At 33.6% G+C, this 11,804-nt stretch overlaps 1 protein-coding gene across 2 annotated transcripts; it reads right to left on the bottom strand.

Moving 5' to 3' along the window:
- Positions 1-4,230: 4,230 nt before the first annotated feature.
- LOC149227621 (protein NPG1-like) lies at positions 4,231-10,575 on the bottom strand. 2 transcript variants are annotated; one of them, XM_089377840.1, is made up of 5 exons: positions 8,967-10,575; positions 7,242-7,494; positions 5,738-6,951; positions 5,170-5,317; positions 4,231-4,978 (listed from the first exon to the last, which is right to left on the bottom strand). In XM_089377840.1, the coding sequence occupies exons 1-5, from the start codon at positions 9,204-9,206 to the stop codon at positions 4,662-4,664; spliced, it is 2,172 nt and encodes a 723-aa protein (XP_089233966.1). In that variant the 5' UTR covers positions 9,207-10,575; the 3' UTR covers positions 4,231-4,661. The 2 variants fall into 2 exon arrangements, with proteins under 2 accessions (XP_089233966.1, XP_089233967.1); XM_089377841.1 differs by lacking the exon at positions 8,967-10,575 and adding an exon at positions 7,797-8,925.
- Between the last annotated feature and the right edge of the window lie 1,229 nt (positions 10,576-11,804).

The raw sequence follows: 11,804 nt of genomic DNA, 5'->3' as shown, positions 1-11,804 counted from the left end.
TGTATTGATTCTTTAGCTAAGGCTAAATATTTTTATATGGCCATTATTACTACAAAGTTAATGATAGACTCCTTAATGTATTGCTTCTCCAATGTTATCTTGGATACTTCCTCTCATCCTTGTTTAAAATAATTAACTTTGAATAAAAAAATTCCAACTGTGTAAACACACAAAAAATTTAAAATAATAAACATGATTCTCACTCTTAAAAATTTATATAATTATAATTAACATAATTAATTATATATATTTTATATAATATTTATTTACTATATATAAACAATCTACTTTATTAAATGATGTAAATGTTAAAATATATCTTAAACTAAAAACTAATTCAATCACAAACCCAATCACATGCAAATAATTAATCCAAAAAACAAACAAAAAAGATTTTTTTAATGAAAATTCACTACAATGATGTTGCTTAATTTTAGACTTTTGTGATCCAAACTGATTTTGGAGAATGAACCACATTAGATGATTCGAAACGACCAAAAACTCATGATGTGATTAATTTCAAAGAATTTATCAAAATACACTAATGTTATGAGAACACGATATTTATTCATTTTATATCATTTTATTATGATTTTATTTTTATTTCACATTATAATTAAATTTTGACAAAATCAAAATATTAATATATAAATACTATACAACACAATAAAAATATTAATATCACAAGTTTATATATTCCATTAAGGCTCTCAATTTATTATTTATATGTATAATTTTTATATACTCCATCTTTATTTTTTGTAACCTAAAATTGTGAATACACATAAATATAAAATATTACCAATATGTTATGTTCAGAGTCCTGCATTTATAGTTCTGATTATTATTGATGTTACATAACAGAGTCCTGCATTTATAGTTCTGATTATTATTGATGTTACATAACAGAGTCCTGCATTTATAGTTCTGATTATTATTGTTGTTCCTGTATGAGGCCTTAGCTTTCTAATTACCTCCAATGTAATAAGAACAAAAACTTATTAATGTTACATAACAGAGTCCTGCATTTATAGTTCTGATTATTATTGATGTCCCTGTATGAGGCATTAGGTTTCTAATTACCTCCAATGTAATAAGAACAAAAACATTTAGATAGTTACCTTAAAAAAAATGAATACATTTACATATTTATAACATTAAAAAAAATGTTCACTAGAATTAATAAAAGCTATTGCTCAAATTTTTCATTAAGTATACAAAGGATTACAATGGGCGAACCATCCCATTAAAGGGGACTAAGCTACATGAAATTGAATACAATTACATATTTATAAAAAAAAAAAAAAAAAAATGTTCACTCGAATTAATAAAAGCTATTGCTCAAATTTGTCATTAAGGATACAAAGGACTACAATGGGCTAACCATCCCATTAAAGGGGACTAAGCTACATGTTGTGTGCAGCGGCAGGCAATCCAATGGAGGAAATTAATGAATCAAATGAAGAAATTATAATTAAATTTTATTTCACATTATAATTAAATTTTGACAAAATCAAAATATTAATATATAAATACTATACAACACAATAAAAATATTAATATCACAAATATATATATTCCATTAAGATTCTCAATTTATTATTTATATGTATAATTTTTATATACTCCATCTTTATTTCTTTTAACCTAAAATGGTGAATACACATAAATATAAAATATTACCAATATGTTATGTTCAAAGTCTTGCATTTATAGTTCTGATTATTATTGATGTTACATAACAAAGTCCTGCATTTATAGTTCTGATTATTATTGATGTTCCTGTATGAGGCCTTAGCTTTCTAATTACTTCCAATGTAATAAGAACAAAAACATTTAGATCATTACCTTAAAAAATTGAATACATTTACATATTTATAGCATAAAAAAATGTTCACTGGAATTAATAAAAGCTATTGCTCAAATTTATCATTAAGGATACAAAGGACTACAATGGACTAACCATCCCATAAAGGGGAATAAGCTGCATGTTGTGTGCAGCAGCAGGCAATCCAATGGAGGAAATTAATGAATCAAATGAAGAAATTATAATTAAATTTTATTTCACATTATAATTAAATTTTGACAAAATAAAACTATTAATATATAAATACCATACCACACAATAAAAATATTAATATCACAAATTTATATATTCCATTAAGATTCTCAATTTATTATTTATATGTATAATTTTTATATACTCCATTTTTTTTTTTTTAACCTAAAATTGTGAATACATATAAATATAGCATATTACGAATATGTTATGTTCAGAGTCCTACATTTACAATTCTGATTATTATTGATGTTCCTGTACGAGGCCTTAGCTTTCTAATTACTTCCAATGTAATAAGAACAAAAACATTTAGATCGTTACCTTAAAATTGAATACACTTACATATTTAAAAAAAAAAATGTTCACTGGAATTAATAAAAGCTATTGCTCAAATTTGTCATTAAGGATACAAAGGACTACAATGGGCTAACCATCCCATTAAAGGGGACTAAGCTACATGTTGTGTGCAGCAGCAGGCAATCCAATGGAGGAAATTAATGAATCAAATGAAGAAATTATAATTAAATTTTATTTCACATTATAATTAAATTTTGACAAAATCAAAATATATAAATACTATACAAAATAAAAATATTAATATCACAAATTTATATATTCCATTAAGATTCTCAATTTATTATTTATATGTATAATTTTTATATACTCCATCTTTATTTCTTTTAACCTAAAATTGTGAATACACATAAATATAACATATTACCAATATGTTATGTTCAGAGTCCTGCATTTATAGTTCTGATTATTATTGGTGTTCCTAAATGAGGCCTTAGCTTTCTAATTACTTCCAATGTAATAAGAACAAAAACATTTAGATCATTACCTTAAAAAAATTGAATACATTTACATATAAAAAAAAAAAAAAAATGTTCACTGGAATTAATAAAAGCTATTGCTCAAATTTGTCATTAAGGATACAAAGGACTATAATGGGCTAACCATCCGATTAAAGGGGACTAAGCTACATGTTGTGTGCAGCAGCAGGCAATCCAATGGAGGAAATTAATGAATCAAATGAAAAAATTATAATTAAATTTTATTTCACATCATAATTAAATTTTGACAAAATCGTAATATTAATATATAAATACTATACAACACAATAAAAATATTAATATCACAAATTTATATATTTCATTAAGATTCTCAATTTATTATTTATATGTATAATTTTTATATACTCCATCTTTATTTTTTTAACCTAAAATTGTGAAAACACATAAATATAACATATTACCAATATGTTATGTTCAGAGTTCTGCATTTATAGTTCTGATTATTATTGATGTTCCTGTATGAGGCCTTAGCTTTCTAATTACTTCCAATGTAATAAGAACCATAACATTTAGATCGTTACCTTAAAAAAATATTGAATACATTTACATATTTATAACATAAAAAAATAAATAAATAAATAAATGTTCACTGGAATTAATAAAAGCTATTGCTCAAATTTGTCATTAAAGATACAAAGGGCTACAATGGGCTAACCATCCCATTAAAGGGGACAAAGCTACATGTTGTGTGCAGGAGCAGGCAATCCAATAGAAGAAATTAATGAATCAAATGAAGAAATTATAATTAAATTTTATTTCACATTATAATTAAATTTTGACAAAATCAAAATATTAATGTATAAATACTATACAACACAATAAAAATATTAATATCACAAATTTATATATTCCATTAAGATTCTCAATTTATTGTTTATATATATAATTTTTATGTACTCCATCTTTATTTTTTTTAACCTAAAATTGTGAATACACATAAATATAAAATATTACCAATATGTTAGGTTCAGAGTCCTGCATTTATAGTTCTAATTATTATTGATGTTACATAACAAAGTCCTGCATTTATAGTTTTGTTTATTATTGATGTTCCTATATGAGGCCTTGGCTTTCTAATTACTTCCAATGTAATAAGAACAAAAACATTTAGACCGTTACCTTAAAAAAATTGAATACATTTACATATTTATAACATAAAAAAAAATGTTCACTGGAATTAATAAAATTGAATACATTTACATATTTATAACATAAAAAAAATATTCACTGGAATTAATAAAAGCTATTGCTCAAATTTGTCATTAAAGATACAAACGAGACTAAGCTACATGTTGTGTGCAGCAGCAGGCAATCCAATTGAGGAAATTAATGAATCAAATGAAGAAAAATTGGAATCTGTTTCTCAGATGCTTTTCTATTTCCATGTGACCATAGCAATGGCATTGCCAGTCTAGTTGTACCAATGATTTCCAGCCCCCATTGCTAATAAAAATCAGAAAGACCGCTACATGGAACCACAGCCTAACAGATAGATGGTACTCGCTGTTGTGTCAGAACAGAACTTAGACTAAGTTGAGACAGATTTAGTAGCATTAGCTTCTGCATTCCAGTAACAAATTATAGCAATCAGCTGTAAAGATTACAATATACAATGGGCTGTTGTCAACATCAATCAACAATCTTAGTAATAAGAAGATTATTAAGGCCGAAGTAAATAGTCAAACTCTGCAACTGTGAAGCCTCTGCTAGCCTCTGCTAAGAGCATTTATAATATATTGAATCCCATGTTAGACTGAACTGAAGCTCTCGACTGGGTTTGACTGTTGCAGTATATATGCGGCTTGAAAGGAATCTGCAGCTTCCTGCAAATTCCCTGTCAACTTGTGAACCATTCCCAGATTGAACCATGCCTTGTCATTATTTCGGTCCAACTTTAGAGCATCTGTCAGAAAGCTTCTGGCAACCGGTAATAACTTCTGGCCTTCTTGTCTCAGAATCTCTGCTATGGAAACCATACTTGGTACATTCTCAGTATCGATTGCTATGGCACTTAAGAAGGCATTTAAAGCCTGATTGTGTAGGCCCTGAGCTTGGTATAGCACCCCTGTCGAACAAGCAATTCAAAGTCAATACAAGAGACTAATTTAATAGCTACCTAAACAAAAGAGTTCAATTAGAAAATCTAATAACACCATCCTGGATCAAAGAGAAACTGTGAAGAAATTATCATTTAACAATGTCTAGTAGGCAAACATATTTGGCGTGGGTAGGTAAAAATGAAGGGATAAGGCTGACCTCTGGCATGCCAAGTTTGGGCACAATGAGGTTTGAGAGCATTGGCTTTGTCCAAACAAATTCCTGCATCGGGCCACTGTTCAAGGTTTATATAAACATATGCCAAATCATGCCATGCTTCCAATTCTAGGTCTCTATCATCCCCACGCTGTGCAACCATTCATGAAAGAACACCCTGGTTAGATTTTGTTATTGTACATATTGTTTAATGCTGTGTACATAGAACTGCTTGATGTTGGGTGAGATGCCTATTTTGTAAGTGACACGTTTGAAACCACCGTGTATCAAGATACACAGTTTCTCCAGAAGAAAAAAACAGATTTACAACATGAGTTCTAACTGTGAAAATCTGCACACTCAAATTGACATGAGTTTTCATTCTCGAGTGATAATCCAATCCAGCTACTAAATTGTACCAGTGGGTGTTAGAAATAGTTAGGCAAGATAATCAATGTAATTAGAACAATCTAGACTGAAAGGAACATTGGGCACAGTGGCCTAAACAAACATCTGGACAGAAATAAGAACTGTGTCAAAGAAATAGGAGGTATAGAATCTAGATACAGACCCTATGCTTCCGATCACCAGCCCCAAAACTCTTTTTTTGAGCTTGAACTAGAGCAAGCAACTGGCCATATGTTTTGATGGCATCCTTGGATTTACCCCGAGAAATCTGAAGCTTTGCCTTCGTCCGAAGTAGCGCCCCCTGCTCCCATTTTCCTGTCTGATCCAAAGCGGTATCAATGACTGTTTCAGCCTCGGAAAATTGCTGTTGTGCTGACAGTATAAGGGCTAGGAGTCTCCAACCTCTTATTGAAGACCCTGCCTCCATATCGAATGATTTCCTTGCATAGTCCAATGCAACATTTAGATTCCGCTGCTCAGCATTCTCCAAACTAAGACGCAGAAGCATCTTGGGATCTTCTTTCTCTATCGATACAGCCTTTTTCAATGCAGTAAGAGCCTTCGTTTGTTTCTGAGCCCTTTCTGTGTCAGAAATTGCAGATTTAGATTGCTTCCCTAAGGCAACCCCAAGCAAGTAGTTAGCAACACCTTTCATACAGTCATCCTCTCTTTTAGAGATCTCTAATGCTCTTTTTGCAAAAAGAACACCTTCATCCACATGCTTGGAACTTTGCCCACATATTTTTGATGCTAAAAGAAGGGCTGGGATGAAATCAGGCTTCTCACTGTGCCCTAAAGACTTTTTAAATAGATTCAAGGCCATTTCATCCTGACCTCCACCACTGTAACAAAGAGCAAGGGTATACCACCTATCAGCTCTGTTGTAAATCCTAGGAAGTAACTCTTCTACTTGATTAGCTAATGTTCCAAGTTGTCCTGACGTTGATAATGCAAAGGTAAGGTGGTCCATTATTGTGGGATCCCAAGGAATTTTTTTCAGTGATATCTTTCTCAAGAGAATTAACAGCAGTAGTATCGCCTCCTCTAGATTGCTCTTGGGTATATATGAACCTTCCACTTGTGATCCTAGGCTTGGTGGACCTACTTCAACGCCACTATAAAGAAGCATTATAGAAAACTCTTTCTGTATTCGACCCGAGCATTCTGAATCCAGTGCCCAAGGATTGAGTAAAGCTCTTCTGTAAGCAGCCATAGCTTCAGGGAGAGCACCTGCCTGCTTCCAAATCTCTGGAAGTAATTCTACTGCCTTGCTTACTGTCTCATGCAGTTTGCAATCACGGGTAATTGCTTCAGGCGTGCATTGGAGTAGTGCAGCCTCAACTGTGTCTAATACTATCTTGCATTCTTGAGCAGCTTCTGTAAATTTTTCCAATGGCAAGGTAAAATTAGTAGTACTTCTTACCATGTGTTTGATAAGAGGAAAAGAGATTTTACTGAGAAATTATAAAAATCGTGGACAATAGAAGCCTTTCTACAATGATGAGCTCAGCTTAACAGACTAGCATTCTTCTCTGCCCTAATACTATTGGCTCAGCATGCGTCAACAAGTCCAGTCAATATCTTATTTTTTGCAAGCCCAGTAATGAACCACAGTCTAGAATAGATTTCGAATAGCTTTAAATACAAGTCTAGATTTGGAATAGTACCTCTTGGCTTGCCCAGATCCTGCAGGGATTTTGCTTTAAGATATATAGCTTCAAGCAGCAGATTGACAGCATGCATTGACATACCCTGAGTGTTTTCTCCACGGGAGCGCCCCTTTCGATGTTGCGCATTTTTGGCAATTGCGCACCTCATCTTGGGTATTATTGCAGTGATGTCTATTCCTTCAAATACATGAAGCGCTGCTTCGACATTTCCTCGCTGATATTCGAGTCGCCCCAGCAATGCTCTGGCTTCCTGCGTTAAAACAGTCTCAACATAAATTGACTATCAAACTAAGTGGGGTTATAGTCAGAAAAAAAAAGATAAGCCACAGAAGAATTCTTAGGGTTGTGTAAATCACAATTTTCAATTTAGCTGACAAAATCACTGTGAGAAGAACTACAGAACAAGAAAACAGAATCTGCCGATAAGCCCACAGTGAGAACAAATGTTAATCAATTTGACAACGGCAATCAATATTTAGAAAGGGTTTTGTTTTCTGATCTTCCAGGAATTTCACACTCATTACAGAATAGACTAATAATAGGAAAACCTACTTTGATCACAAAATCTTCCTTTGTAGGCATTTTGCCATTACGAAAAGGCACCTTTAAGAGAGAACAAGATCTACTCTGAATCATCTAAAAACTGCTCAATTTAGCTATGGCTTTCCATTAAGAGAAGCATTGAGAAGGCCATTAAATTGCTAAGCAGAGATTATATCATACACAGATAGCTAAACTTTCAGGTAACATTTCTGCTCCTTGAGAGATTGATTTTCCACATGCCCAACTTGAATATGGTGTGCACGCACATTCAAAGTAGGGCACCTATAAACTTATTGTCCTTTTCTCTAAAGATTAAGATACCATTCTGTTGGATGTTCGGAATCCGTGACATTCCTGCCAGATGCCGTTGCTCTAGATCATTTCAACATCTTTTCTACGCAGGTGTAATGGAAATACTTCATATTACTGTTTTCAACCGGCATCGCAACTTGACCCATTTTGCACAAAATTCCAAGTAGCCATGACTCTCCATTCCAGATATTCAGAAAAAAACTCCTATGAGCCAAAGGGATCTTATGTCAAGCCAAGAGTTCTCAGAGACTGCGCGATAATCACGACCGGATTGGAGTAAAGAATTGCCTGCTAACTCTTACTAATCCCAAGGGGCTTCTCTTAGGGGCAGGGACCAGATTTCACAGGTGGGGATTCATAGGGATCCCTCGGATTGTAACCCGCCATTGTAAAATGGAGAACATTGGATTCTACTAAAACAAAACATGAAAGTCATGGCAGATGCCCTTGGTACTTTTCATTCCAAGGGCAACATACTTGGAACCATTCTGTGAAGAGTAAGATGCTCCCATGTCAACGTATTAAACACTTGAAAATCCATCCCCATGGATAAAACTGTAAACATTACCTCTACATAGGAGACTTAGTAATTTGAAAACCCAAAGACAGAAAACAACTTCAAACTTGCAATGAGAACTCTTTATCTCCATTAAAGCAGAGAGGTTAAAGAACACAATCCTGCATATTGAAGAACGCATTGACCAGTAAGAAAGAGTCCAGACTCTAACTAAATTGACTGGTATAATCATCTCATATGGCATCATTCCTTCAAAATTTCAAAACACGGTTGACCTAGACCATCCAAAACAGGAATCCACAGTTATTTTCTCAAATTGAATCAATCAGATGCCATGTAGATAGACCAACCTCATAGTTAAGAGAAAGTCCTTCTCGAAGTGATGACTCTGCCTCCTCAATATTACCATGATCTGGCCTACAGTCTGCTTCCCCGGTCCTTGAAGAGAACCCACTAGCAGAAAATTCCCGGGTAGCAAGGGAGTCCGGGGACTGAGGCATTTCCCCCAAATTGAGCTGCTCTCTTGAGCAAGTGCACATCATCATCTTGTCTTTGTCTGCTGATAAAACCCAGCTCCAAGGCCCAGGCATTGATTGGCTCCACCTATCTTCAGTAGGTCTTTTATTTTCTAACTTGACCAAACACTCTCAACCAAAAGTATGGTTTACTGCAATGTAACTGCAAGAATTACAGCTCCCCTGCCCCCTACAGCTGATACGAAATTAAACTATGATAAAGAACTCACATGGCACCCTCAGAAATGAAACTATCCAATTAGCAACCAATCAATCTAATGTCCCAATTCAAAATCTTCAGTTCAGATCATGGCAGTGACTTGGAACAAATTGGATCACAGAAATTCTAACTTAGAGCCAGCAGAACGTTGAATGCGATATGGACTATCCTTTAACACAGCTGGATGGGAGCAATCAATATGACATGATACAGCCATATTTGACCATTAACCCACCTACCAAAATCTAATGTGCACACCAATATAATAAATATCGGCATCCACAGCACAACCATACAATACCCACCACAGTCCTGTCAAAATAAATAGCATTAGCTCGCCAGATCTCAACCCAAACTTCGCCCAAATATTGCAGAACTTTGTAAATAGCTGCAATCCTGTAAAATTAGCGCGCATTTGAATTCAATGTTGGCTTGGAGGTTTTATCCCACTAACTTGAACACATGATTACAGTGTGAATGGGTGTAACATATTCAACGCGCTGTCGCTGTTTTTTTAGTATTGCGAGCCTGATGTGCCGAGGCATCTTCTATAAATCGTGTGGGGTCAGAAGGATAACCAAGTTTCAAAACCAATTTAGAAATATCAGTATAATAACAAAATGTACATTGAGAGTACAGGGCTGTTTGAAGCCTTCCTAGATAAAGGGCTGTTATGCAATTTCATGATATGTTTTTAAATACAGATCAGGAGACTTCTGTGACAAAAGTTCACGAGGACTGTGATCTTGATATGATATAACACAAGAATCTACACAGACCCAATTCACCCAAATGCGAAAAGAATTGCACTGTGGCTTCCCTACATTGAATTGGGCTGTATGGAGGCAAATTTATGAAATGATATGATAGCTCTCACATGGGAATGAAGGGCATGAAGATTTTGGGCATGAGGGAGTATTGATTGAATTGATTGATTGATGATTATGGTCTCAACTGTAGTGACTGTTCACATGCAGAATTGCAGTATTATTCTGTAACCGTCTAGTCTTGACATCTCTGTTGTTTCTGTTACCTCCTGGTTCATATTTGCCATATTGGTGATACCGCTCTTTGTCTGTCTCTGTGAGAATTCTGAATTTGCCTTCTGCAACTCCTCTGTTGGACTCAAAAGATTCCTTTCCTTGTGTTTCCTGTACCAGTGCTCTTTGAACGAATTATTTGCTCTCTAGTTGTGTGCGTTTTGTTCTGATATTTGGGTAACCGATGGAATGTTGTAGGAACCTGTCTTGGGCATTGCCATAACAAGATGATTGATGGTGGAACAGCGTCCTATGTATTTGAAGGTGAGGGTGACCCATTGGTGGTGATGAACTTAGTTAAATGATGAAAATATGATGGGTGGGAATAATTTTAATTTTGAATTTTATTAAATATAATTTTAATATTGAATTTTATTAAATATATAAAATAATATTAAATACATTAATATAGATTTAGTTCATGGGTGGGGTTCCTTTAATTGCTGATGATGATGGTGATGGCGATGGTGATGGCGATGACGACGATGGCTGAGTTATCAAGTATTATGTAAATAGCATGTATAATTAATAGATGGAATGGTCATTTTTCCAAGTTTTTTTGGGTCATGAATCTATTTATTCATTAAGTGCATTTTAAATAAGAAGAAATCATAATCTTGCTAGAAATTGTATTCAAAAAATCATTAGAAATTGTTTTCAAAAAATCATTAGTTAAATTAATCCTTATGTAAATTATGAGATTTCAACACGAAAGGGGTAGATATAGGGAAATATAGTCACCTAGTTCCCATTGTTGAATCAATCCATTACCCTAGTTTCCAATTATTATACAATATATATATATATATTAAATCATAAATTTATAAAAAAATTCAATTTAAATTACACAATTATAAGTCATTAAAATTTACAAATAATTTTAATTCAGTGTTTTTTCCTTCAAAGAAAAAAAACTGTAACTTTTATTATGTTAACAAGGAATAAAAATTATGTAATTTTTATTATGTTAACAAAGAATAAAAATTACATTATGTAGACACACCATGTGCATGTGCAATTATGAGTGAGAGCAAGTATGTTACAAGGGGCAAGCATATGTCAAATAGGGTTCAAGGAATGAAACCCTAGGGTCAAAAATCCCTAGACCACAAAGCAATGAGATTCAAAATATATGCCCATGTAGGCTCCACCAAAAGAAATACGGGCACGCAGGCCCACAGAAACCCAGTAAGGAGCATATTAAATGGCATAGAAAGGCTAAAAAAGGAGCAGAAAACTCCAGCAAAATTCCTAGGGTAAAAAAACCCCAAAGACAACATTACCCTGCCGATGACCCACGCAGACATGGCTAAACGTCGACCAAATGCCAAGAACCCTGGGTACAAGCCGCCCAGGTAGCTCGAAGAACCCTGAGAGGGCAACAGAAAGAGTAGGGCCAAAGAGCCCCTAAAA

Source organism: Pinus tabuliformis, chromosome J (genome assembly GCF_031772625.1).
Source record: "Pinus tabuliformis cultivar Carrire ecotype Pingquan chromosome J, CPIR1, whole genome shotgun sequence".
NCBI lineage: Eukaryota > Viridiplantae > Streptophyta > Pinopsida > Pinales > Pinaceae > Pinus > Pinus tabuliformis.
The sequence above is the reverse complement of the archived record's forward strand: the minus strand, read 5'-3'. Positions and strand labels throughout refer to the sequence as shown.